Source organism: Lytechinus pictus, chromosome 1 (genome assembly GCF_037042905.1).
Source record: "Lytechinus pictus isolate F3 Inbred chromosome 1, Lp3.0, whole genome shotgun sequence".
Lineage (NCBI taxonomy): Eukaryota > Metazoa > Echinodermata > Echinoidea > Temnopleuroida > Toxopneustidae > Lytechinus > Lytechinus pictus.
This window is the reverse complement of record NC_087245.1, coordinates 16,439,235-16,463,099: the sequence shown is the minus strand read 5'-3', so window position 1 is coordinate 16,463,099 and position 23,865 is coordinate 16,439,235. Positions and strand designations below refer to the sequence as shown.

Below are 23,865 nucleotides of genomic sequence, written 5' to 3'. Positions count from 1 at the left end.
ACCAAAAAAGGTCTTGAATTGAAAGAGTTGTACACATATGGAATGCACATCAACATTACTTTAATATCAAATGGAATGTGATTTGCTGTACAGATCTCAGAATATTTATATACATGTAATACATTGTTAGAATCCACACATGAATATTTCAAAATATATCAAAGATTTCACATCAAGTTATAAGCTTTATATAAGTCACTATACAAACTAATATGACCCTACTCAGTCTAATTCTCTAGGGGAATAAAAATTACTCAAATTATGTTTTTGAAACATGTTCAGAGATATCACTGGATATCACACTCCTGTACTTTCCTGAATTTTGCATTAAAGGTCAAGTCCACCCCAGGAAAATGCTGATTTGAATAGATAGAGACAAATCAAACTAGCATAGTGCTAAAAATTTCATCAAAATCGGATGTAAAATAAGAAAGTTACGACATTTTTAATTTTCGCTTATTTTTCACAAAACAGTGATACGCACAACTAAGTGAGTCAGTGGATGATGTCCATCACTCACTATTTCTTTTGTTTTTTATTGTTTGAATTATACAATATTTCATTTTTTACAGATTTCACAATAAGGACCATCTTGACTGAACAATATAGTATTAAACAATGCTAATTCCACATGTTCAGGAAGGAATTAATCGTTGTATCACTTGACAATGAGGAGAAATTTAGAATATTTCATATTTCGTAGAATGTACATGTAATACAAAAGAAATAGTGAGTGGATGACGTCATAGTCTCCTCATTTGCATACCAGCCAGGATGTGCATATAACTGTTTTGTGAAATTAAGCGAAACTTTAAAATGTCATAACTTTCTTATTTTACATCCGATTTTGATGAAATTTTCAATGGTATGCTTGTTGGATTTTTCTCTTTTTATTCAAATCAACTTTTTGTTGGGGTGGACTTGTCCTTTAATGTACATGTACATGCAGTACGGAATAACATCACTTCCAAGTTGACCTGAATAAGACTTTGGAGGAAAGATAAATTATCAGGAAAAAGATAGCATGACTTATTACCAAAAGGGAAACCCAAGATGTTTTTATTAATTGCTTTATATATTTCTACATCAAAAGCAAATTAATTACAGAATGAACTAATAAAACATTTCACATAAACGGTACAGTTTCACCTTTCCTTGGTGCAAACATGGCACACTTACGCTTAAAGATATTCTGATGTGATACATATAAAGCAAAAATCATTACATTCATAATGTATACTCATTGATAAGATAGATCAGAACCCAGAGAATCATTTCCAATTACAACGAAAATGTACCTTTCGAAAATTACAACAAATTTCAAATTAGGCTACACTCGGGGAAATCATTTGATAATTTCCTTCATGAGATCGCCAAAAATTATTGGAAAAGTTAACTCAGGAGCTGAAACCTTAAATTCAACATTCAATCAAACCAAACTGCCATTCTCAAAAAAAAAAAAACTTAAACAATTCTAAGCATAAATATGAGATGAAAAGGACATCGGTGGCATATCTAGGGCCAAATGGGCAGCCAAGTTGAACTGCCCTACCCCTTCAAACTTTTGACAGTACCATCTTGCCAGTTTTTATGGTGTTTCATCAGATCAAACTTCGAAGGGGTTTTCCTTTCATTTTTTTTTCATACATTCATCTTTTATGTTTTTGGGACACCCAATCTGCACCTAAATATGCCACTGAAGTGAAAACAGTTCATACAGAAAGATGTTTTTATTTTGAATTTACAAACAAAACTTCTCAACTCTATGAATACATTCAAGTTCACCCCACCCAAATCCACTACAGATTTCTGAATTTCAATAGTAAATTCACCTTTATCACTGGGATAATTCACATCTTTATGGAGTTAAAAGTTTATGCCTTTACAAACTCATTGGGTGACTTCAATTTCAGCGTTTACCTTTTGGTGTTGGTGTTCGGTCAATTTTAATACGAGTATAACACCAAACATAAAATGAAGATGTCCCTGTAAAGTCATTCACTAGTTGTTGAGATGTCAATAGTGTGATCTGGATCAGCTGTACAAACGCAGAATAGGTTTTGGAGCTAGGGGAAGCAATCCAAATTTCAACACCAACACCGGACTTGAAATCACCCGATGACTACTGGTAGTATCTGTATTGTGTCAGATTATTATCATGTGGACAGTCAGAAAAAAGTATCATCATAGTTATCTACACGTACAAATCTCATTTAAAGGGGAAGTTCACCAGGGGCCCGTAACACAAAGCTTAGCAGAGACCGTAGAACATATTTTTACGATTGATTCCATTGACTACAATGTACAATCAATCGTGAAAGTCATGCGTACGATTAATCACTAACCTTTGTGTTAGGGACCCAGGACATTAAAAAGTTACCATAAAAGGAGAGAAAATTAAATGCTTGGCAAAAATCTAGCAAAGAATGACAACGTTATACATATTTTGAATTTCAATTTGTGATGTCACATGGGAGTAGCTCCCTGTTACATATTCCATTAAATGTAATTTTCTCAAAAAAATTACAAAACAAATATTAATCATACTTTCATTAAAGGACATATTTTTCATACAAATTTCTATGAAAAATTGTAATTTATAGAATTTACTTAACATAACAAAGCAGCTAATTTAAAAAAATCAGACTTAATCATGTATCTCTTATCTCATATTTTATGCATCTATTGAAACCAAGATGTTGTTTCACTAATCTTTTCAGGTTATGCATGGCTTTGTAAAAGACTGGAATACAAATATGTTTTGGGGGTATGTATTCAGATTTTCAATCTTTTTTATTCTAATCAGATATCAAAAGTTGGAATATGACTTTTTATCTTTAATATTTGTTTTCATCGCAGAAAAAAAAATCATCCATGCAAGTCATGCAGCTCCTGTTCATCACATCTGCAGGACTGGTGATTTTATTTTCTGTTGCTGAATGACATACTCTGATTTTTTTATTTTCCCACAGTATGAGCATAATGCATATATTCTATACCACTACTAGTAATCAAATTCTAACAAATATTAGACTTTACCTTTACCAAGAAGATTTCTAATTTCCGAAGATCAGTTATCTTTGGAAATTAAAATTCTTTGGTAATAAAAAAATTACTGTGAATCTGGATTTAGTTATAGCACATGTAGCACACCATGGTTCATGGCATGGGGTAGGGCATCCAGAGCAAAGATTTTGAATCAGTTTTTTTTTTCAAGGTCCTCCATGTAGATGTAGTTGGCAATTTTGTCTTTCTGACCACAAGTGTAAAACTAAAAAGCAGATCCAGGGTTCCACACTAACCTTTTTTTCTACTGGCCCAACCTGTTCATGTCAGACCAGTACATGTAGATACCCAGATTTTCAATTTTTTACTGGTCCGAACCTAAAATTTACTCGTCCCCAAAATAAAGGAAAACAAATAAAAAAATGTTAGTTTATTTTGCTGTCTTTAATTGTAGTTTTTTTTATAGAAAAATGTACATGTAGGCCTTATTTACATGTAAAATAGATGTTATTTCGTTCCTAATTTGAGCAAAAAGGCAGAAAATGTACCGGTACCAAAAATAGCTCAAATGAGGGGTTGAATAATGGTTTAGAAAGAATATCGCCACACCTACATGTATATTGAATGTAGAGTGAAAATACATTGACTGTGATCCATCAACTCCTGTCTGTAGGATTCATCACATTGCACAACCTTTACTTGGGAGAAATAAGAATAGCTCAATCTACCCTTTTTACCAATTGAAGGCACTTGCCAATAGTCCGAGGTGCATCTTTCCCGCAGGAATCTCGCAAGCGGCATTTCACTACCAATGCTTTATCATAGACAAAATAACAAGGAATGTGGGAAAGCTGCTATTAACAGATGCACAGCACCTTCATAGTTGGATTCCAGCCAAAAGACACAGTACAGACTTTTGACATGGCTAATACCAGTAGAATAGTATCAATTAGAATATTTACAACCAAATCTATATATTTTTTTCTTTTAAATAAAAAAAAACACCTCTGGCTGAACAAAGTCAGTGTCCCTGAGGCAGATTTATACCAGGATCTAACTTAACTGTTGTAGAGTCCAAATCCATGGGGGCTGCATTGAAATACTGCAAGTTTAGTTTCAAAATGTATGGGGCATTTTGCAAACAACCCTGTGCCAAGAAAGCTATCCCAAGTATGGTGGTCTAAAAATTCAGGCTATTATAGCATGTTTCAGTAAACCATACTTTTGTGCCTGCAAACTAATTCCTGCTCTGATGCTGTCCCCATGATTTGAAAGTTGGTTGTAATCAAAGCAGGAAAGAAACAAACTTTTAATAAAAGTCTGACAAAGTGCATCAAAATACTATTTGTGTTTACGGGTTTGTATTAAACAAGGTGTCTAAAATATGTCTCACAGGTAAAATCAACATTAAGAAAAGATATTTTTTGGAGAGAAAGAGAGAGAGAGAAAATAGAAGCTTTGACTAAAAATAAATCTGAAATTGATCATCCTTTGATAAATTTCATCAAACCTTCATTGACAAGTTTCTAAATTTTCTATGCTTTTGAAAACCAATTAAATCAAGGTCGGATTTCTCCTTTAACAGTATATTTAAAGAATGAAATTCATTTGTACTAAGAGTCCAATTTATTGGATGAGTTGCCCATCCTTTAGTTCAGATTCTGAGGTAGGGATAGTGGTGAAGTTCACAGGAAATGTGACATATTCAACAGTCTGTGTACCATCTTCAAGCTGTTGTATGTGAACTTCTTGTACATGTTGCTGAACCCCTTCAGCTTCTTGCAGCTGCTGCTGAACTTGTTGCTGCAACTCCTCCATCTGTTGCACATTCATCAACTGGTGTGACATGTTTGCTAGAGTCATCACAGCCTGTTGGCTGTCTGCATTGTCAATGAGCTCACTTGCAACGACCGATTCCTCTGCAGAGGTGGTGTAGGCAACATTTGGCTCAACCTGGCCATCATAATCAATCTGATGAACGGTGAGCTCAATGGGAACTGCTCCAGGCAACAGACCTTTCTCACCCCTGATCTGTGCATTTGCTTCTTCCTCTTGCAACTGCAGTTGCATCAGGACTTCTGGAGGCACATTATCTTGGTTACTGACCTTGAGGGGTAAGGAACCTGGACCACGTTTAGGCACTTCGATGGCATGGGCCTTCTTCATGTGATTCTTCAAGCTGTAGTTGCGTCGGAAAGCAATAGGACACAGCTTGCATTTGTAAGGCTTCTCACCAGTATGAAGTCGTAAATGGGTGAGAAGCGTTGACCGAAGCCCAAAAGTCCTGTCACAATGAGGGCAAATGAAGGGTCTCTCTCCCGTGTGAACAATCAAATGACGCTTAAGGTGATGACGATGGCTGAACTCGCGGTCACATGTATGACACCGGAAAACTGATCTATGTGTTTGCATGTGACGCTGCAGCGTAGCAGCCACTGTGAACCCTTTCCCGCACAGGTGGCACTGATAAGGGCACTTTCCTTCATCAACATTCTTATGGTGCTCTAAGTGGTTTTTCAGTGACTCGCGGTACTTGTAGCTCTTTCCACACAACTCACACTGGAATTCATGATCTGTCTTGTGGCATCGCAGTATATGTTGCTTTAAGCAGTCCCTGCGTCTGTATGCAGCACCACATTCATGGCACAGGTAGGAGCGAGTACTGTTATGACTCTCAAGATGTGCCTTTAGCGATGAAGAAGTTGTGAAAGCTTTGTTGCAGGTGTCACATTGAAAAGGCTTCTCTCCGGTGTGTGACCGCAAGTGCTGCATCAAAAGGTACTTGGTGCCAAACTTCTTGTCGCATTCGCTGCAGTCATACTTCTTATCATGGACAAAGCGGATGTGGGCCTTCAGTGCTTCTATATTCACAAACTCCTTGTCACATTTTTCACACACCTGTACCTTAGATCGATGTGTAGCTTCATGTATTTTAACAGCCTCCTTGGTAGGATACCGAAATGGACATATGCTGCATTTAAAGCCGCCTTCTTTGCTCTGGCGAACTCTGACCCTTCCACTGCGACGAGGACTCACAGTCAAAGTTGGGGGCTTTTCTTCAATGTCCTAAAAAAGGAGAGATATGAATAATACTAGGAAATTTGAAATAAGCATTTACAGGTATAGGCTAGACATTTTCATGTAAAAGTGGTATATAACATCGATCAAAGTTTAACCTCAAATGAATAATTTCCAGTACATGTATACTTTCCCAAAGCCTGATATATTTGCACTGCATACTTTCAATAATGAATATTCTAGTTTGAACTATGTGCAAGAGGTGACTCCAAATAATAACTATTCAGCTATGGGCACTGGGCACAATTCTAATGTGAATGGTACTTTAGGAATCACTGGGGCCCATAATTTTAACCAGAAAGTTGAAATACAGAAAAAGTGCAGTCTGCCGAAGTCGACCTTCTATAAGTGGAATAATTGGCTGAGTGAAGCAATTTTTCAGACCAAAACATGCAATATAGGCAATACATTACATGTACATCTTTTGAATAAAATTTAGCCTAAAAATCAAGCAGATTTGTGTTGTCCAAAGAGATCTGGCTTGGACAGATTTACTTGAAGTACACCAACATTCATTATAATTTGGTATTAAAAAAAAACTGACAGAAGAAGGCAAATATAGAAGACTAATGGGTTATGTCAATTTCCCTCCATACAAATTTAATCAAAACCAGGTTTAAACAGTCCATGTCCACTGAAGTAGGAAAATCATCCACATCATCTTCAATTTAAAGTGATTGAATGTTTTATTGCTAGAAAGTGCGAACTTCTTAAAGCAGACGATAGAATATTCAAAAATCTATTTTCATGAAAAAGCATAGTAACAGTGACACCACAAGTAGAGTTGCCTGTGATAGATCCTATCCAGTATACCAGTTGAATATAAATTCTTGGGGTCACATGTATTTGATTCATAACAAGATAGCTCACATGCAATTTGGCAAACAGTACTAATATTTGGAAAAATGTTGTCAGATATGTGAAATCATTTCCCAAACAGTATACCTTCATGCAAACATTGTATAAGTAGCTGAAAATGCATACAAACTCAAGAAGCTATTCAACCAATCACTCAAGGATGAATTTTGGGGGTCCAAAATGTTACAGGGGTGTGAGAGTTAAGCTATTAAAAACTAATTTAAGCTCTTTTTGCTTTTGATCTTCAGCTATCATTGCAGCTTATTGTAGCTTTCACCTGTACAAAAGTATGTGAGCTCTTTCAATTTCAACTTTTATCACAACACTTTAGCTCTTTTCAGCTCTTTTTATTTTTGATCACTCACACCCCTAATATTAATACAGAGGGAGAAAAAAAGAGTGTGACAGAGATACCAATATCTAGATTATATTTAGTCAAAGATATTCTGTATTACCTCTCCTGAAATGTTAGATCCTTCTATGCCTTCTGGACCACTGGTGTCAGGAAAGCATGAAGTAGTGCTTTCATTTTCAACCATCTCATACTGCTCACTCACACCAGGATTACCTAAATATCAATAACAAAAATATACCTTGTACCAAGTGAGTCAGAAAAAAAAATACACATCAAAATTAACAAATTAAAGAAAAGAATTGTCATGACCTGAAAATGATCATCTACATATCCTATTAGTTTTTCAGCTAAATAAATGTGCTATATAAACTCCCACCCTATTGCAAAATTGTGTAAACTGGGAGGTCTTGTAAATTCTTAGTTTTCATGTTCTAGTAATGTTCAGCTAAAAAGTGTGCTATAACCCCCCCCCCCCTTGCAAAATTGAGTAGTCTTGTAAATCTTTAGTTTTCATGTTCTAGTAACAGCTTAATAGTTTTCAAATGCAACACTCAAACTTGCATGACCTTCTTGTAAGCGGAAAAATTATATAAGGAACTGCAACTTGGTAATAAGGCACTGCAATTATGTGTACTTGTATGGCTAAATCTCTTGCTTGCGCTATAATGCAATTGTCAATTTTTTGTATACATTCCACCCATGAACATGATGCAAGACATGGCAACATCTAATGACTGTGTGACATTGTCTGTTCATCCACTTGTTAAGTGAAATGAGACTTTATTATGATGATATTATCATCAATGATAATAATAATAATGATTCAAGTAATTTAATGTATTGAATAAATAATTAACAATAATAAAGAGTTGCTCACCAGTTCTTTCTTTCTCTAAGTCCTCTCTGATAGCTTGGGCTGCCTTGCTTACAATATCACCTGTCTCCTCTCTTTCCATTTTCATCATGTCCTCATTATCATCACTCATCTTAATATCCGCAATCTTTTCCTCATCAAAGGAAGGATTGATAGGTCCACCATTTTCAGTTTTGTTCTCAACCCTAGGGATGAAATATGAATGAACAAGAAGCAACCTCTTTTGTGAGAAAATTAAAAACAATAATGGGAGTCTTAAGATTTTTTTTCTGCTGCAAAGGCTTCTCAGATACCCTCACATTCGAGATATCACCCAAAATATGTCGAAGCTGAAATGTTCAAGCCACACATTCTGTGTGCAGAGCATGTACATGTAACTTACAGTAAAGTAGTGCTGATTCTGGTGGAAAAAAAATCTTAAAAGCTTACATCATTTTCTTAGGTGCATTTAAACAACATCACCCAATCACAATAATTTTAAGCAGTTTTCTTCGTAATGATTTATCTTACTTAAATCTTGGTTTAAATAGGAGGTAAAGGAAAATATAAAGGATCTCTTATAACATGACTCTCTTTTGTTGGAATCAATATTTCACAGCACTATAACCACTGCCCTCCCATCTCAATTTCTGAATACCAACTTTTAATGTAATCAAGAAATGTCCTTTGATTGTAATCTATAACACTATGAGCTTAATTTCATGGTGCATTTGTATATTTAACAATGTCTGTTAAAAAGAGGTTTAACCCATTGACATAAAAAAAGCTCTGCTGAATATAATGACTTGAATATAATGTTTCTTATAGGTGATCGCAAAGGCAAGGATTTAACAACACTCCCAAATGGGTGTGAGGAGGGGTGGTAAATGCCTACATGTACTTTAAGATGAAGTACTTTCAGAAGCAGTACGAATTTAAAAGTAAACTTACCCTAAATACTTCTCAGCTAACACGAGCATCCATTTAAATGCTTCATTGTTATTTTTGCACTTGGCCTCCAACCTCACAACCTTTAACCTAGGGACATCTGATGCCTTTACAGTGATGATCTGCTTTTTCTTTCGGCTGGTATCTGAACGTCTGCCTCCAAGACCCATGATGAATTCTGGTAAAGGGTTTAAAAGAAGCAAATGACATATTTTAAATGGAAAGACTTCCATATGTACCCCCACCTGAATAACAATATATTGTCGAGACTTCCAGTTCATTCACTTCCTGTTTCTCTATCGATTTTTTAGTGTTTCTTACCTTAATTGGGACTCAAACTCACCTTGTTGTAACTGCAGTCAAGATTCTTCCCGTTATGCCAGCGAGAAGCGCTGACACCGGAAGGGATTTTCTAGTGATTATGAGCCGACACTTTGACTAGTCTAGGCTTTCAGAACCTTTACTGACTAAATAAACCGATGTCTATGGACAATTACATGCACTCGATCCTGCTCGAAAATTTGATGGAATAAAGCCATATTTTGGTACGTATTTCCACTCTCCCATCATACATGTATATATATTCTATTCTAGGGCTAGATATATTATTTTGAACCTTCTCCATATTTTCATGTTCAATTTTAGTGGGGGTACATATGGAAGTCTTGCCCTAAAGGACAACTACAGACTATCACTGTAATTCTGATAACACAGATGAAAAGAATAAGTAGGAGCCAGGAGGACAAGGTAAAGAAGAAGGCAAAGATATGATACCATGGGAGAAATTAAAGAACAGAAAGCATGAAGATAAAATGAAGGTGTCAAGAAAAAAAGAAGAATAGAAGAGGAAAAAGGAGAATGAAAAGGAAGAAGAAAAGGAGAAGGGAATAAGAGAAGGGGAGGAGAGGAGGAGAAGAACAAGGAGAAGAAGGAGGAAAAGAAGCCTATTTTGCCTATTTCTAATTGTAATGATTATATTCAGCTTACATCTCAATATTTCATGAAATCTTGAAATGTATCACCATGTTTCATGGCCGAGATTCGACCACCCCACCCTTCACCCAATTAAGCACATCGCATGTTTAAAACTCAATGCGTGTGAGAGCGGTTGATTTGTTGCAGTGGTCATTTTCTTCCGCATTACGCTTGGAGCCCCAGTCAAATGAGAGCAACCAGGTAGAAGCATATACAGTGGCTCTATTTTTGTGCAAATCAATGCAGTTGACTTTTTCTGTTTTATTATTTTTATTTGTCATGTTGAAGAATATCACAAACTCAGATCTAAACCACGGATTTCTTTGTTTGTAGTGCATTTTTCGGCAACCTCGTTTCTTAAACCTGAGTCAACTCGCTGCGGGGTTTGGAAATATGGCATAATGCCATAGCCTAACAACAATGTTAGGTTTCGCATTTTTAGAGCAAAATTAGACTTTTCAGAGAGAATTTGGAGTTGAAATCGGGACTTTCCTGTGGTGAGCAGGGGCCCGTTTCTCAACACCGTCATAAGTCTAACTTCTTGACTAAATCGGAGATAGTGAGCTACTTGTCCACTAACCGTTTCACGAAGCCCTCTTTGCCAAGATCAGGGACAACAACCTGACTAAATATTTATGACACCTCCAAACCTGTCATAACTCCTTTCTTAATGACGTAGTGGCATCACGTGGGTAGGCTATGACATGCAAAAGTGCCTAGAAATTTGAAAGTTATAATCTTACGTAATCAATCATAGAAGTTGAAATTACATTGCAAAACAGGTGTGATAGATCATTCAATAATAATTGTAATGCACAGAAACTATAAAATCTGTTGGTAAAACACAACAAAACCATTCACTTTGAAATTATAGTAAAATAATTGAATCGATAAAGATTCTACCACGTCAGGTCATCCATAACTGTACTCGTATTCGTATTTGTCAAATCGTGTTTCGGTATCTAAAGATTTTAAAAATTTATGTTCCACTATATTTTGATGTTCGGAACCATAAATAAACGTATAATTATCATTATTTTACAAAAAAAACAATTGTGGTTTACTTCCATAAACTATCAAAATTTACTATCCCGGGGTTACCCATCTCAACATCCACATGTGATTTTTTTTAGTCATGAAATGAATTATTCATAATTTCATTTTCTTAGCAATTGAATTTCCAGTCTTCATGGTTTAAGTATGCATGGTACATATTTTGCCTCTGCTATTATTTTGATTAGATGTATCTCCAAATTCATCACAATAATTGCAGTTTTATCATATTTTTGCTTTTTAAAAATGATGCTATTTTGTGACTAAGGCTACGTCTCGTCTGCTCTTTCTACTGATAGTATCGATATCAAGGGATTCTAGTTAGGAAGCATTTCGTGAAACAGGTTTAGTAAGATTGGAACTAACTCTGTGGTTGGTGGATAAACATATGACTATCTTGTCCAGGTGTTGAGAAACGGGCCCCTGAGTGACAGTGTCTGTGTATGCAACGTGTTTGGTGTGTCATGTGGTAATTGAATGTGCTTGCTTATGAAAATAGTTACTTTGACCTGTTGAATCAACAACACATGTCAAAATTACCGGCACTGTACAAAACAAAGTACAATTAATCATGTCATTGATTTACATTGATGTCATTGAATCAGCTCAGTTCCATTCCTATTATTCTGATAATCACACTTCTCATTTGAGTAAAATGACTTGTTTGATCTCTGTGGTAATCTTCACCAATTCAGACAGAGCTCCTCAAGATCATTAAATTACATGCAGATAGTTTAACGTAGCCAGGAGGCTTCTTTCTAGAGAGTAAAAATCATTTGCTGACGTATGCTTACTCTCAACGAAGCCAGGGATTCGAATGCATTCATCTACACGTACCGCCAAAAAAACCCAAACTTTCGCCCCCGTCCCCGAGATTTCTACCTTCTAAAAGATCTAGCCCTAAATCATGTACATGGGATACAACTTAATTTCCGACATTTCTACTATATTGATTTCATTTTTAAACAAGAATTCATTCAAAAACAAGAAAAATGTTGCCACCGTATTTACGTCGCCATCTTGATTTCATTGTCTTTCGCTTGGCGACAGCACGCAAATCGCGCAAGGGCATGCCTTGCCGCGCATAGCACTTTAAAAAAAAGTATTACACAGTTCCATTAATTGCAGTTTGTTTAAGTTATGAAAATCTACTTTTCCTGTAAAATAAATCTGCATATTCTCCCCTTTAAACATATATATCTCTGTCAATATTTGACATCATGAGTTGATTTATGTACCATTCTTTTACTTATTTCACAAGCTTTCTAATGGTACCAAATTTGTTGGGTTTCCTTCAAGATTTCAAAAAGCCACTGTCTCCCCCACTCAAACACACCCAAGGGTTCATATCGTCTCACACGACACATCCAAAATATACTGGGCTTTTGCCCACATAAAATATCACGCATTATCTGGTATTTCACATTCTGCTATGTCACTTACCGAATCATTTAGATCCTTCCGTGACTTCTCCTTGAAGTTTCTTTTTAAAAATATGTATATTTTCTTGATCTTTAGTGAAGATTTCACGGAGATAAAAATTGGTCAGCGTGGATATCAATTTTGGCCTAAAGAGGGCGCCCGATTTATATTCATATCAAAGACACGACAAGGGAAAGACTAGGTACCTACACTATTTTACACGCAAATCGACGCAAGGCATTACGCGAAGTCCGTGAAGTGTCCAATCTTTTCATTGTATAGACTTATGTATACCGTATTATTGACGTTCGTTGTGTGTGTGTGTGTATTTGAGTTTTGTCAGACGTGTATCGTTAAAGCTTGTACTGCTGGTTTCGTTCCAGGTATGTGTATTTTTTTCAATTTTTTTTATTAGTCATCGTTTTAAATTAATTGCAAAAAAAGTGTTATCATCGCCAATAGTAATCTTTATTTTAGTTATGTTTTTGAAGGTATTTCATTTATTGGTGCCCATAATTAGTAAATTAATCATAAGAATTGCGCATTCAAAGAATTTAGACACAGTTATAAAATTACCGAGGAGCTGAATCAAGGTTGTGAAATTTATTAGCGCCACCAACGGGCTTCCTTGTATTTCCGTAGAAAAGACAAACGAAGTCACTTGCCAGGCCGAGGTAAGCGAAATTTGCTCTTTTTGTCATGAAATTATTTAAAATTCATTCATATGTATAATTTTTTAATGTATTACTACTTACCGGAAAGAGACCCGGTGCGTAGCGAGAAGGAGTTTTGGCAAATATTAGTACTTCAGCAATGAAGCGATGTTTGCCGACTACTTCGAAATCCAGGGTCAAACACAGTCCCTTGTACGAGGTTAGTATAGCATACTAACCTCGTATTAGTGTGAGTGACTCAAACAAGCCTTTATTGAGTTTGACAGTTTTTGACAGAACAAAATCTGCATATTTTCCCCTGTAAGGCTGTAAATTGGAATAGGCCTAGACCCCTACTTCAGTTTATATATATCAGACAATGAGTTGATTGAAGCACCATTATTTTTCTAATGATATCAAATTTGTTGGGATTCCTGACAAAGACAAGTTCAAGATTTCAAAAGGCACCGAACTCCAAATCTCGGGGGCGAAAGTTTGACTTTGAAAGTTTGAGGTTTTTTGGCACTCCTAGTACCAATGAGGTCCAAACATTAGCATGTATGGACCTCATAGGCGACAATGCGTTAAAAACAGGTTAGAACTTCTAACCGTACTGTTTCCTGCACCCAAGTATGATATTACTCCCAAAATATGAGTTTTGTCCTTGTTTGTTTATCATTTATTAAAAGATTGCCCATTAAATATATTCCTATTCCTAATTTGAATTTAATAAAATAAAGGGAAACTTACATTTGAGTCATTTTTCGATCTTTTTTTGGCAGTCAGTCCGGTCACCGTCGAGTGCGATCAAAGCGGTATGAAGCTGATTTTCAGATCACGTGATACGTGTGGTCATCACCTGATCAATCGACTATCCTTTTTTAAAGACCGCAACAATTATAAATTTTATTATAAAATATATATAGAATAAATTATTGCATAATATTATGTATATTTCTACAATTAAAAAATATTTTGTGATATAAATTTAATATTTGACGTAAAAATCGCTATTGAACAAAATATTTATTAAAAAATAAAAAATAAAACAAAATAAAAAAGCCTTGGACACAGTGCAAAAAACCTAACGATTTGGCCGCGTTGTTAACAACTATCGTAAGGGGCGCTTTATTTATAAATAAAAAAATATGTACAGCTGTCTACCGCGACGTGGTTTGTCGCAAGATTTGGGACAAATCCGTGGGAATTCTGGAGAAAATACATCAAAAGAACTGGTGAGTAGGCCTACCGTTTAAACATTATCAAATTACTAAATAGATTATACATACCTTGTAGATTTAGTTTTTAAGGTGATATTAGTGCTTAGTTCTAAGCTAGGGAGGCCCAAACGCGCGTGAGCGGAGTCCCACTTTATTAACACGGGTAAGTATTGCGGTGTCGCCTAGAGTGGTTTTTTGGCGGTACGTGTCATGCGTGTAGATGAATGCATTCGAATCCCTGGCTTCGTTGAGAGTAATCATACGTTAGTAAATGATTTTTACTCTCTAGAACTAAGTTAGAAGCCGCCTGGCTAGTTTAACGGACGATTCCGCCGATGCAATGACAAACTAGTATGGTTGGGGGTCCTAAAGCTACGCGGGTCCTAAAGCTACGCACCACTCATCGCGCATGCAATTCCAATGGCAAAATAAATGCGCACTCTAGCTCTGTGTGTGAAGCTGTGACGATCCGAACGATCCCTATTCAATTTTTCTACAGAGGCTGCAATAAATCCTTGAATGCAGAGAAAACCAGCAAATGTTTGGAATTTCGGAGTTATATTCACTTTGATTTCATATTTTCCTATAATAATACGGACATATTTTAGAAATTGAGGCACAGGAAATACTATTTCTTTGCATGATAAATTGAGTGCGTAGCTTTAGGACCCCTTCTACATCGGGCGGCGAAATTAAGAATAAGACTGTGTTCGGAAAACACGGCGGGATTTTCGTATTAGTGAGTTTTGTGATATTTTCTTCTTGGTTAAGGATATTTAGAATATTTATTACAAATTAGTGAAAAATAATTGTTCAAATATTACAATTGGCATAGTTTTTATCATTTGGAAACAAAGTGCGTAGCTTTAGGTCCCCCCATCATACACTGTCACTGCGCTGCAGAACTCCAATAAATAGCTAAAAAGGTACAGCAAGAAATCCTACAAGTGGGACCGATATGAAATGTTCTTTAATTTTTTTTTAAACTGGGTCCGGTAGCGTCAAATCTAGACTAGAATGTGAGATGTTTCTTGACAAAAAATAAATGAAATATTCAATGAAAGCGATAAAACACACTCAACTCATAGAAATATCAAGATTTTTTTCTACTAACCTCGGCTCTAGCTCTTCACACTCACAAAAAAAGGACGCCAACGTACCGAACGACTTTGCCGGTGGAACTTACTTGGCCGAAATGACGCGCTTTTATCGTATACGAAATATACACTGCATGTTATTATTTTCGTCACGTCTCACAAACGCGTATCCGAAATGTTTATTCATTTATTACCCCCCCCCCCCCTCCCTAAAAGGCAGATATGCTACACCCATTGGCGGCGGAAGCCAACAAATTTATGGGGGACCACGAAAATATATTTTGACAAGCAACAACAAAAAAGGTTATGTTATCAAGCAAAATTTTAGGGGGACCACGAAAAAATTTTGACAAGCAAAAAAAAAGAAAAAAGTTATCAACTAAGAATTTATTGGGGGGGGGGGTCGCCCCCCCCACCTCAAATTTAGGGGGGACCTGTCCCCCCCCCCCGTCCCGCCGCTTCCGCCGCCTATGGCTACACCATTCGTAATCTAATTCATGAATTAACCCAAGACAATTCCCTGATCTCATTGATCTTGAAGATTTGACGTGCCCTTTTATTTTTTGTCCATGTTGGGCCATTAGCAGGGCCATTAATTAGCAGGCTGTGTGGGCAGCTAGGGCCCGTCGGGGCTCCACAATATTTTTAAAGTACTTCGTGTCAAAAAACGTTTAAAAAATCCCCCACAAGTAAAAAACAAAACAAAAAAGAACAGCTAGAACAAAAATAACCATCTCACGACCATCAAATTGGGATTTTATGCATGTTCAGTCTCGATCCCTATAAATATAGCCCCCTCTCCCTCCCAGGCCTCCCTACCCAACTGTTTTTGTTCGAGACCCCTGTAAAGCTAGACATGTACCTTAGCAGTGGCCGCTCTAAGAATAGCCAATTTGGCCTATGATCGAGGGCCTGAATAATTCAATATTGTGTATATATAGGCCTACATGTCCATAACTCCTATATGAGTGAAGGAGAGAGAGAGAAAACTTGTTCTTAACATGACAGTAATGTCAGCAATGCGAGTGCCACTGATAGTTTGCCACCATGCAACGCTTTGGAATAATCATGTAGGCCTAAAGCAAATGAAAAAAAAAGGAGAATGAAAAATAAAAAAGGAGGAGTGTCCGAGTGGAGAACGCGAAATGAAGTAATAAAGTAAAATAGGAATAAATGATATAGAGGAAAAAACAATACCAAAACAAAAAAGAAGAATACGAAACTTCTTTTTAATTTTCTTTTCATTTTTTTTATTTAAAAAAAAAATTGTAACCTTTTTAGATATTGAAAATCTAATTTTATGATAGACTTTGACATGATGTTAAGAAAATGATTTCATGTTTCAACATTTCATCAATTCTTTTTCCTTTCCTCCTCCTTATTTTTTTTCTCGGACTTGAAAATTTAGGGGGTCATGAGTGCCCACATATAGACTTTACGCCAGTGTCCGAAGCAAAAGAAGTAGAGACATCATGCTGCTTTTATTTCTTCACATTATTTTATTATCAGTGTGCGATGACATTGTGCTCACATATACCATTTTCCATTTTGATAAAAAGGCACGAGAGTAATTCTGTTGTCTATTAGGTCAGCCACTATGACTGATTAACCTGGACGTAAAATTCCTAGGTAAGTGGTTATTATACCAGCTTTGGCGTTTATCAGCAAAATGCTGTCCTGCCCAGTTCCTACGGGAGTTACCATAAACAGAAACAGAATGTACATGTCCAGTTGTATATAAAGAACTTTTTATGAACCAATTTTCCTTCAAAATTTTAATAGAATGACCAATAAATGAAGGTTTATCGATGACTATTCTCCCTTATTTTATCCTACCATGTGAACTTCCAACAAGAAATAAAATAACAACACCATGAAAATGACAATAATAAAAAAAAAAACGATTTGGACCTGTAACTCTGCGACAACATTGTATAGAGATGCTACTCTTCTGATCTACTTTAATCATTTATTTATTGATCAATCGAAAACATTATTTTATCAATTAAATTGATATACAGATGGCCTCGACTGAAACAATTTTAAAATCTAATTATATATATGGAGATATTAATTAGGCGATATCTTTTTTAATTAAAAACGGTTGTACCTCCAAATAAAAGAGATGCTTATAACCTTAAATAAATGGTTACAATAAAACGACAAAAATATTCAATTTGATTAAGTGTCTTAAAGACTACTAAAAATGCAAAATATTTTTTTAACATATGGGTAGGCCTACAAATATAAAATAAATATTTCGATAAGAATCAATAATAATTCTTGATATAATGAAGCTGGCAATGATTTATAATCAGGAGTTTCTACGTGGTGTAGCACCTATAACAGTTGCTTAACAAAATTGGTTATGTGTCTTGTAATATGAAAGCTTTCCTGAGTTTTTAAATGATTTAAGAACTTTATGATAATATTACTGAAATTTAACCTTGTATTCATTTTAACTGTCTTCAAATGTCTTCAAGATATTTTTTTAATATACCGACAGATTATTATTTTTGATATCAACAATTATGGAAATCAAATCCTGATGGCCTATTGTGATTTAAAACTGTAGTTTTCAGCCGTTATTATTTGTCATATTGTGCTTAGATGTAAATGATGTAATATCTCAATATCGTAGAATGATTGCAATGGCAATTTTCACATCGTAGCTTGATCGCAGTCGCAATATTTACATCGTAGCTTGATCGCAGTAGCAATCTTCAGGACAATCCAGCCAGTCATGCTCGGTGCACAGTTTGCAGTAGCGAGTACAGTAAAACTCGAACTCTAATAAAATTTGAGAAATTAAAGTAAACATTTATTGCGGATATACAAGATTCACAATCTGAAGAAAAAAAACAAGTCACAAAAGCATGAAAAAATACCTGTAAATATGTTACACACTAAACATAATTCTCCTTAACATGTTTTAAAATCAAGTACAAATTAACGCCATAATGCAAGTTGGGTTTGAAAATGAAAACGCGCGTCCCTATATATATTTGCGGGGGGGGGGGGGTTACATTTGTTTTGAGGTTTGTGAGAGAGTTTTAAACTTGAAAAGAATCGAATACCATTATACATCCTTCAGAAATTAGAATTTTCTTCAATACAGCACCATATGCATATCTATATTTTACATTTTATTTCTTTCTTCATATATATGTTGCTATGCAATAGGGATGCATGCAACAAATTATGAGAACCAACATGACTGAAAACGCCATTTTCGACTCTGTGTTACTAACATCTGGGGAGCTAGGAGTTGATTTAATGCTAACCTAAACACAATAAATGATAATGTCCCATCAAACATTCGTTTTAATAATAATCTATTAAAAGCAAATAGACTACCTGGCTTTCTCTTGCATTTACATGTAGCACATCCAAACTCATCAGCTTGGTAACCGTGGGGACAATCATTCATACAGCGAATGGCAGGACACTCAAGGAGATTCCTGTCTGTAAACAGAATACATAAGATACTGGAATCTCATTGGCTATAAAAGGGCAAATTTGTGCCAAACAACAAAATATGTTTAACGAAAAGGGACCCAAATGGTCAAGCATATTATGTCATTATGTCATGATCTTGCAAAATTCATAAAAACACGTTTTCCATCAAATTAAAGCTTGCATGCATGGTATCGTGGCATATAATTGGTTAAAAACTAAATGTCATTGATAATTACGAAACGGAAAATGGTCGATTGTAATCATTTTATTTTTCCAGCACTTAGAGGGGCAGGGGCATTAGACGTAAATGTAACCTCATAAAAGGTTGACAATTCAAAATGGCAATAACTTGTATATCTTGTAATTTGGCAGGCTAAAATGGGGGCTATCACTTTAAAAAATGATCAAATTCCTTCACTTACAAGCAATCTCTCTTCATTTATAAGACCATATAGCCTGTGACAAAATTGCCCTAATTGCTGTCATTCATGTTCTTCCATTTTCACAAAATATAACTGTAAACACAAACAATACAAGATCATTTGTCATTTATAACAAGGTTAATTTACATATTAAGACACGCCTTCCCTAAAAGTAATAGCTTGAGTCGGGGTCCGCTTGTACTAATCTACCAAAAATTATGGAAGAAAATATATCACGTTAAACATTATACTTACTGCAGCTCGAACAAGCCCAGTAACCTTTGATACAGGCACTATATTGGTATAAAGACATCATATAAAATTAATTATTTCAAGACGCAGTAAATATTATTTTCATTCTTAAATAAAATAACATCTCGTTTAATTTAAGTGGCGGATCCAGGATTATGAAAAAGACACGATAGAGGGGTGCAAATTGCTATTTTTTTTATATTTTGCTATGTTAATAGGCCTATGTATGTTCAAGATAGAGGGGGCGTGCGTCCAATGCATCCCTGCTTGAAATAACAAAGAATTATAAAGCCAGAGTGAATATACCCACATCAGGTTTGAAAATACGAATTTATGATATCAGTTAAAAAAAAAAGTTTGCTTGATCTAATTACACAGTCACACTTCGACTCTTAAACTACTGTATCGGGTATATGCTCTAGAATATTGGGGAAATTCATATATATTTGTTTGTGTGATGGGGGGGGGGTTAATTGTTGAATAGTGTGAGAAGCAGACGATAGGGTCATCAAAACGAGTAACCACAAATGAAAAATAAAACCATATATCACATGGGAGTAAGGACCACACGAACCAAACCGTGACCAGGGTGTAAGTGATAACCACAGCAACCCCCACTCCTTCCTCTCCCCCAAACCCCAACAGAATGATGTGCACCAGCAAGGGGTAACCAAAATGGACAATAGCTGCATGAAACGTGATATTCAACAGATGGGGATTAGCCGAAAATAGAAATCAATGAAAGAATCCATATTACCATTTTTTTCCTTTCTTTTATTTAGGAGGGGGTGTAATAAATCTAAACAAGTGAATTTGAAGAACTTACCATCCTCCGCAGGGCTGATCCGATTCCTTCTGTTCACCGTCTTTGTACCATCGACCTTCATCCGGTTCATAGCATCCACGACCAGCCTCTATACAGAACACATATCAATTATTTTAAGTCATAATTTTGAGACACAATCTGAAACACTTTTATAACGAAATAAATCACTTTAATTCATGATTGCAATCATGGCATTATCAATAGGGGCTAAATTTCCATTCAACTTTGCATCTGTGACCAAAATTATTCTCGGAATCGATATCGATAAGAATCAAGCTTACCCATTAAGAATGAATGGCGAGATGTTTTATAATTGAAATAAGAACAATCACGTAAATATGCGATTCTGTTTAACTTTAATATGACATACAGAAAAGTTGTTGGAGAATTTCCCTTTCAAAATTAATGTTACATACCACAATAAAAAATATTATGTGGGCGAAAACGAAAACGATTGAAATAGAATAATTACATGGAATTAATTAGGGGAAAAAACTTGGAATTAGATAATCCAGTAAGAAATATTTGTTGTGTATCTTAATTACAAGAACGACCGCCTATTACTATCAGTCATTTAAACCATGATTCATACCTTCACAGTATTTTCGGCATTCGGCTTTAGATTCGAAGTTGTTCGGATTTCCTCGGCATCCTCCGTAAGAAAACGGAACACATTTTCCTTTCGCACTGCTGAAAGCCCACCGTTGTGTGTAGTCAGTACAAGGTCCTTTCTTGGCCTTCAATTCACAAGCATCTTGAAGAAATAAATAAATAAATAAACTTTATTTGGGCCAGTATGATAATGTCACAACACAAGTCAACTTTTCGTAGTTTTGTGAATCATACCGTCTGAAATCATTAATATTTTAACCGTTTCCATCGTCCGAGAATCTTGATCGTCGTAAAATATGTAAAATTATAATTTTGACATAAAAGTTCACGGTGAGTGAAAATATATTTCTCATAGAAGCATGTATGAAATAATGTGTCTGATGATATCTTAAAATGTGAAATATGATCGGGATGGGAGCGCTTTTTTGTGGATTTTCGTCAAACATCAGAGTGTACTTTTTGTACTTTTCTCACCTCTTTGATAAACATATATTACTGGTATGTTATAAGTATTAAGTTTTGACATCATTTTCAGAAAATGAGATGATAAAGAGATTATATTCCCTTCTATCATTCACATATTAGCCAATATACTATACTAATCCCATCATAATTTTAGAAAATCATTTAATATTATATTTAAGCTTAGTCATGTGCAGCAATGGAAACTGCATTTGTTTTAATGAAACTGTTCTGATAGACGAATGACGTCGTCGAGAAAAATTGATAATGTTTTATTATTTAAATCATCGGTAATCATCAACCCTTGAAGGACGTACTTTTCCGGGCAAGCCGGGTGGATTAGCCACAAACGGCTGGCCATTCATCTTTTCCACGTCTCATGAAGTGAGAATTAAAGTAGAAAGCATCAGTGACGCTTCGGAGATGACATTTCGTCAACACATTTTAATCAAAGCAATGAGTCACTCGTCGACGATTAATACAGGGAAAACAAAGCGAATTCATTATAAAAAGCCTTTCGGATAAGGCAAAAGAAACCCTTTTTCGGGGTGAACCGATATCATGTTAAACTCCACTTCTAGGGTACTATAGGCCTATTTTTTGGGGTGTCACCTCCTTTATATAGAGATAAAAAAACATTAGTGTAGACGGTGGTGAAAAGTCAGGCCTTTCTGACAGAAATAAATTTCCATACTGAAAGCAATAATTTTCACCAGATTCTCATGAGTCTACACAATTATTACATGTAAAAAAATAAAGGAACGCTGCATACGAAGAGGAAATGTGTTTAAGTGTTTAACAATCCAGTAATTTTCTTTACAAGGGTTTATTTTACCAGAATTTGCCTCTTTATACAGTTCGTTACAAGATAATAAAAAGCCAAATTTGGTTGTTGGATTGTTTTACACTGCATGGGGTCATGCATATACATTAAGAACAAAACAATAATATATTATTTTAAAAATCTCTTGCTCTCCGAGCCCCCACCCCATACTGTCTCAATGTCTGTCTTTCTTTCTCTCTCTCTCCGATCCGGCCATGGATGAAAGTTATACGCTAGTAAGAGGAAAATAATCTTTCTTATGGTATTTTCTTATTTCAACTAGATGTAGACTAGATTTCTTTCTAAATCTAAATAATTTTCCTGAAGAGAAGCTAAAACTTTCTTTTAAAGATTCACAATAAATCTACTTGTTATTACGTGATTCTGCATGTCGATTAAAAGTGACATGGAACTTCATGGATATATTTTTGGAGCGAAGTTATGCAAAAATGAAAATATCACGATTTCATGTTAAAGAAAATACAAAAAGCAATGTAAGGATCAAGCACCATAAAGTATAAGTACGCAAACTCATAAAAGGACGCACAATTTACAATTCATTAATTTTTTTTTTTTAATCCATCCGATTTTCCGATTTTTTTTTAGTTTTACAATACATTTTACAGACTACTTATTAATGTCAATTTGAGGGTGTGGAACTCGTACAAGTTGCAATAATTAGGTCTATTTTGGAATGATGAACGTTTTGAGAGAACACTTATAAGTAGACTTATAGCCCCCCCCCCAAAAAAAAAAAAACTATTTCCCAAATGGTGATTCTTTAGGTAAATGCATAAGTCTATAAAACACAATATACCAAACGATTAAATCGAGTATTTTACGAAGCAGCTTACCTCTTGTGAATGCAGACATCGCACATGCTACTATAGCGAGGAGGGCAAACGAGAATAGCTGCTGAGAATACATCTTGAATCTTTGGTGGAAAATTTCCGAATTATTGTTTCATGGACAACTGATGAAGATGACTGTATCGTCATTAATTGCGTCAGGAATGAACAGTGTTGGTATCCGAAAATGATATCACCTTATATGCACTACATCTCGAGTGAAAATAATGGGCAAATCAGAATGTGCTTATAGTTTAGGGCAATGTGATTGGCGTACCCGTGAGCCTTACTCGTGAATATACATTTAGAATGCTAAACAAGGAGCCAATTAGAATCCGATATGTCAAATACTAGTGAGTGAATGGAGGGAGTATCTCCAGCATCATTGTATGGGTGCTGAACAAGTGGGGTCAAAATAACAGTTTAGAAAAGAGCAGGATGGGGCTGATCAGAGGAAGAGGTAGAGGATGAGGAAATGAAAAAGTATAGTGGCACAAATTATTACAAAACTAGGAGAACACAAAATATTGAAGACAAAATAAGAAAAGAGGAAGGACTCGAAGGAGTAGCAGGAGGAAGAAGAATAGAAATATAAGAATGAGAGGAAAGAAGAAGAAAGGGGAGAAAGGAGAGTAGAAGGAGA

The 23,865-nt window shown here is 35.5% G+C and overlaps 2 protein-coding genes across 3 annotated transcripts; both read right to left on the bottom strand.

The window, feature by feature from the left end:
• Window positions 1-43: 43 nt before the first annotated feature.
• LOC129258288 (zinc finger protein 846-like) lies at window positions 44-15,623 on the bottom strand. Of its 2 annotated transcripts, none has more exons than XM_064097241.1 (5): window positions 15,536-15,623; window positions 9,102-9,276; window positions 8,175-8,356; window positions 7,398-7,510; window positions 44-6,072 (listed from the first exon to the last, which is right to left on the bottom strand). In XM_064097241.1, exons 2-5 carry the CDS (start codon window positions 9,266-9,268, stop codon window positions 4,633-4,635), a joined length of 1,902 nt encoding a protein of 633 aa, XP_063953311.1. In that variant the 5' UTR covers window positions 9,269-9,276; window positions 15,536-15,623; the 3' UTR covers window positions 44-4,632. The 2 variants fall into 2 exon arrangements, with proteins under 2 accessions (XP_063953311.1, XP_063953316.1); XM_064097246.1 differs by lacking the exon at window positions 15,536-15,623 and adding an exon at window positions 10,654-10,743.
• A 1,378-nt stretch (window positions 15,624-17,001) lies between these two features.
• LOC129263807 (boophilin-G2-like) lies at window positions 17,002-23,426 on the bottom strand. Its single transcript, XM_054901754.2, has 6 exons — window positions 23,229-23,426; window positions 21,070-21,231; window positions 20,478-20,565; window positions 19,655-19,692; window positions 18,876-18,983; window positions 17,002-18,308 (listed from the first exon to the last, which is right to left on the bottom strand). The coding sequence occupies exons 1-6, from the start codon at window positions 23,299-23,301 to the stop codon at window positions 18,211-18,213; spliced, it is 567 nt and encodes a 188-aa protein (XP_054757729.1). The 5' UTR covers window positions 23,302-23,426; the 3' UTR covers window positions 17,002-18,210.
• Between the last annotated feature and the right edge of the window lie 439 nt (window positions 23,427-23,865).

Bases quoted from the DNA above. Each gene is read 5' to 3' on its own strand.
- LOC129258288 (XM_064097241.1), bottom strand. From the start codon at position 9,268: ATGGGTCTTGGAGGCAGACGTTCAGATACCAGCCGAAAGAAAAAGCAG. The intron at 8,357-9,101 runs GTAAGTTTACTT...TTTCATCCCTAG, and splicing joins TTAGCTGAGAAGTATTTAGG to GGTTGAGAACAAAACTGAAA. The intron at 7,511-8,174 runs GTGAGCAACTCT...ATTGATATTTAG, and splicing joins CTTAGAGAAAGAAAGAACTG to GTAATCCTGGTGTGAGTGAG.
- LOC129263807 (XM_054901754.2), bottom strand. From the start codon at position 23,301: ATGTATTCTCAGCAGCTATTCTCGTTTGCCCTCCTCGCTATAGTAGCA. The intron at 19,693-20,477 runs GTAAGTTCTTCA...ATACCAATATAG, and splicing joins GATCAGCCCTGCGGAGGATG to TGCCTGTATCAAAGGTTACT. The intron at 18,309-18,875 runs GTAGTCTATTTG...AAATTTTATTAG, and splicing joins TAAATGCAAGAGAAAGCCAG to AGTTCGAGTTTTACTGTACT.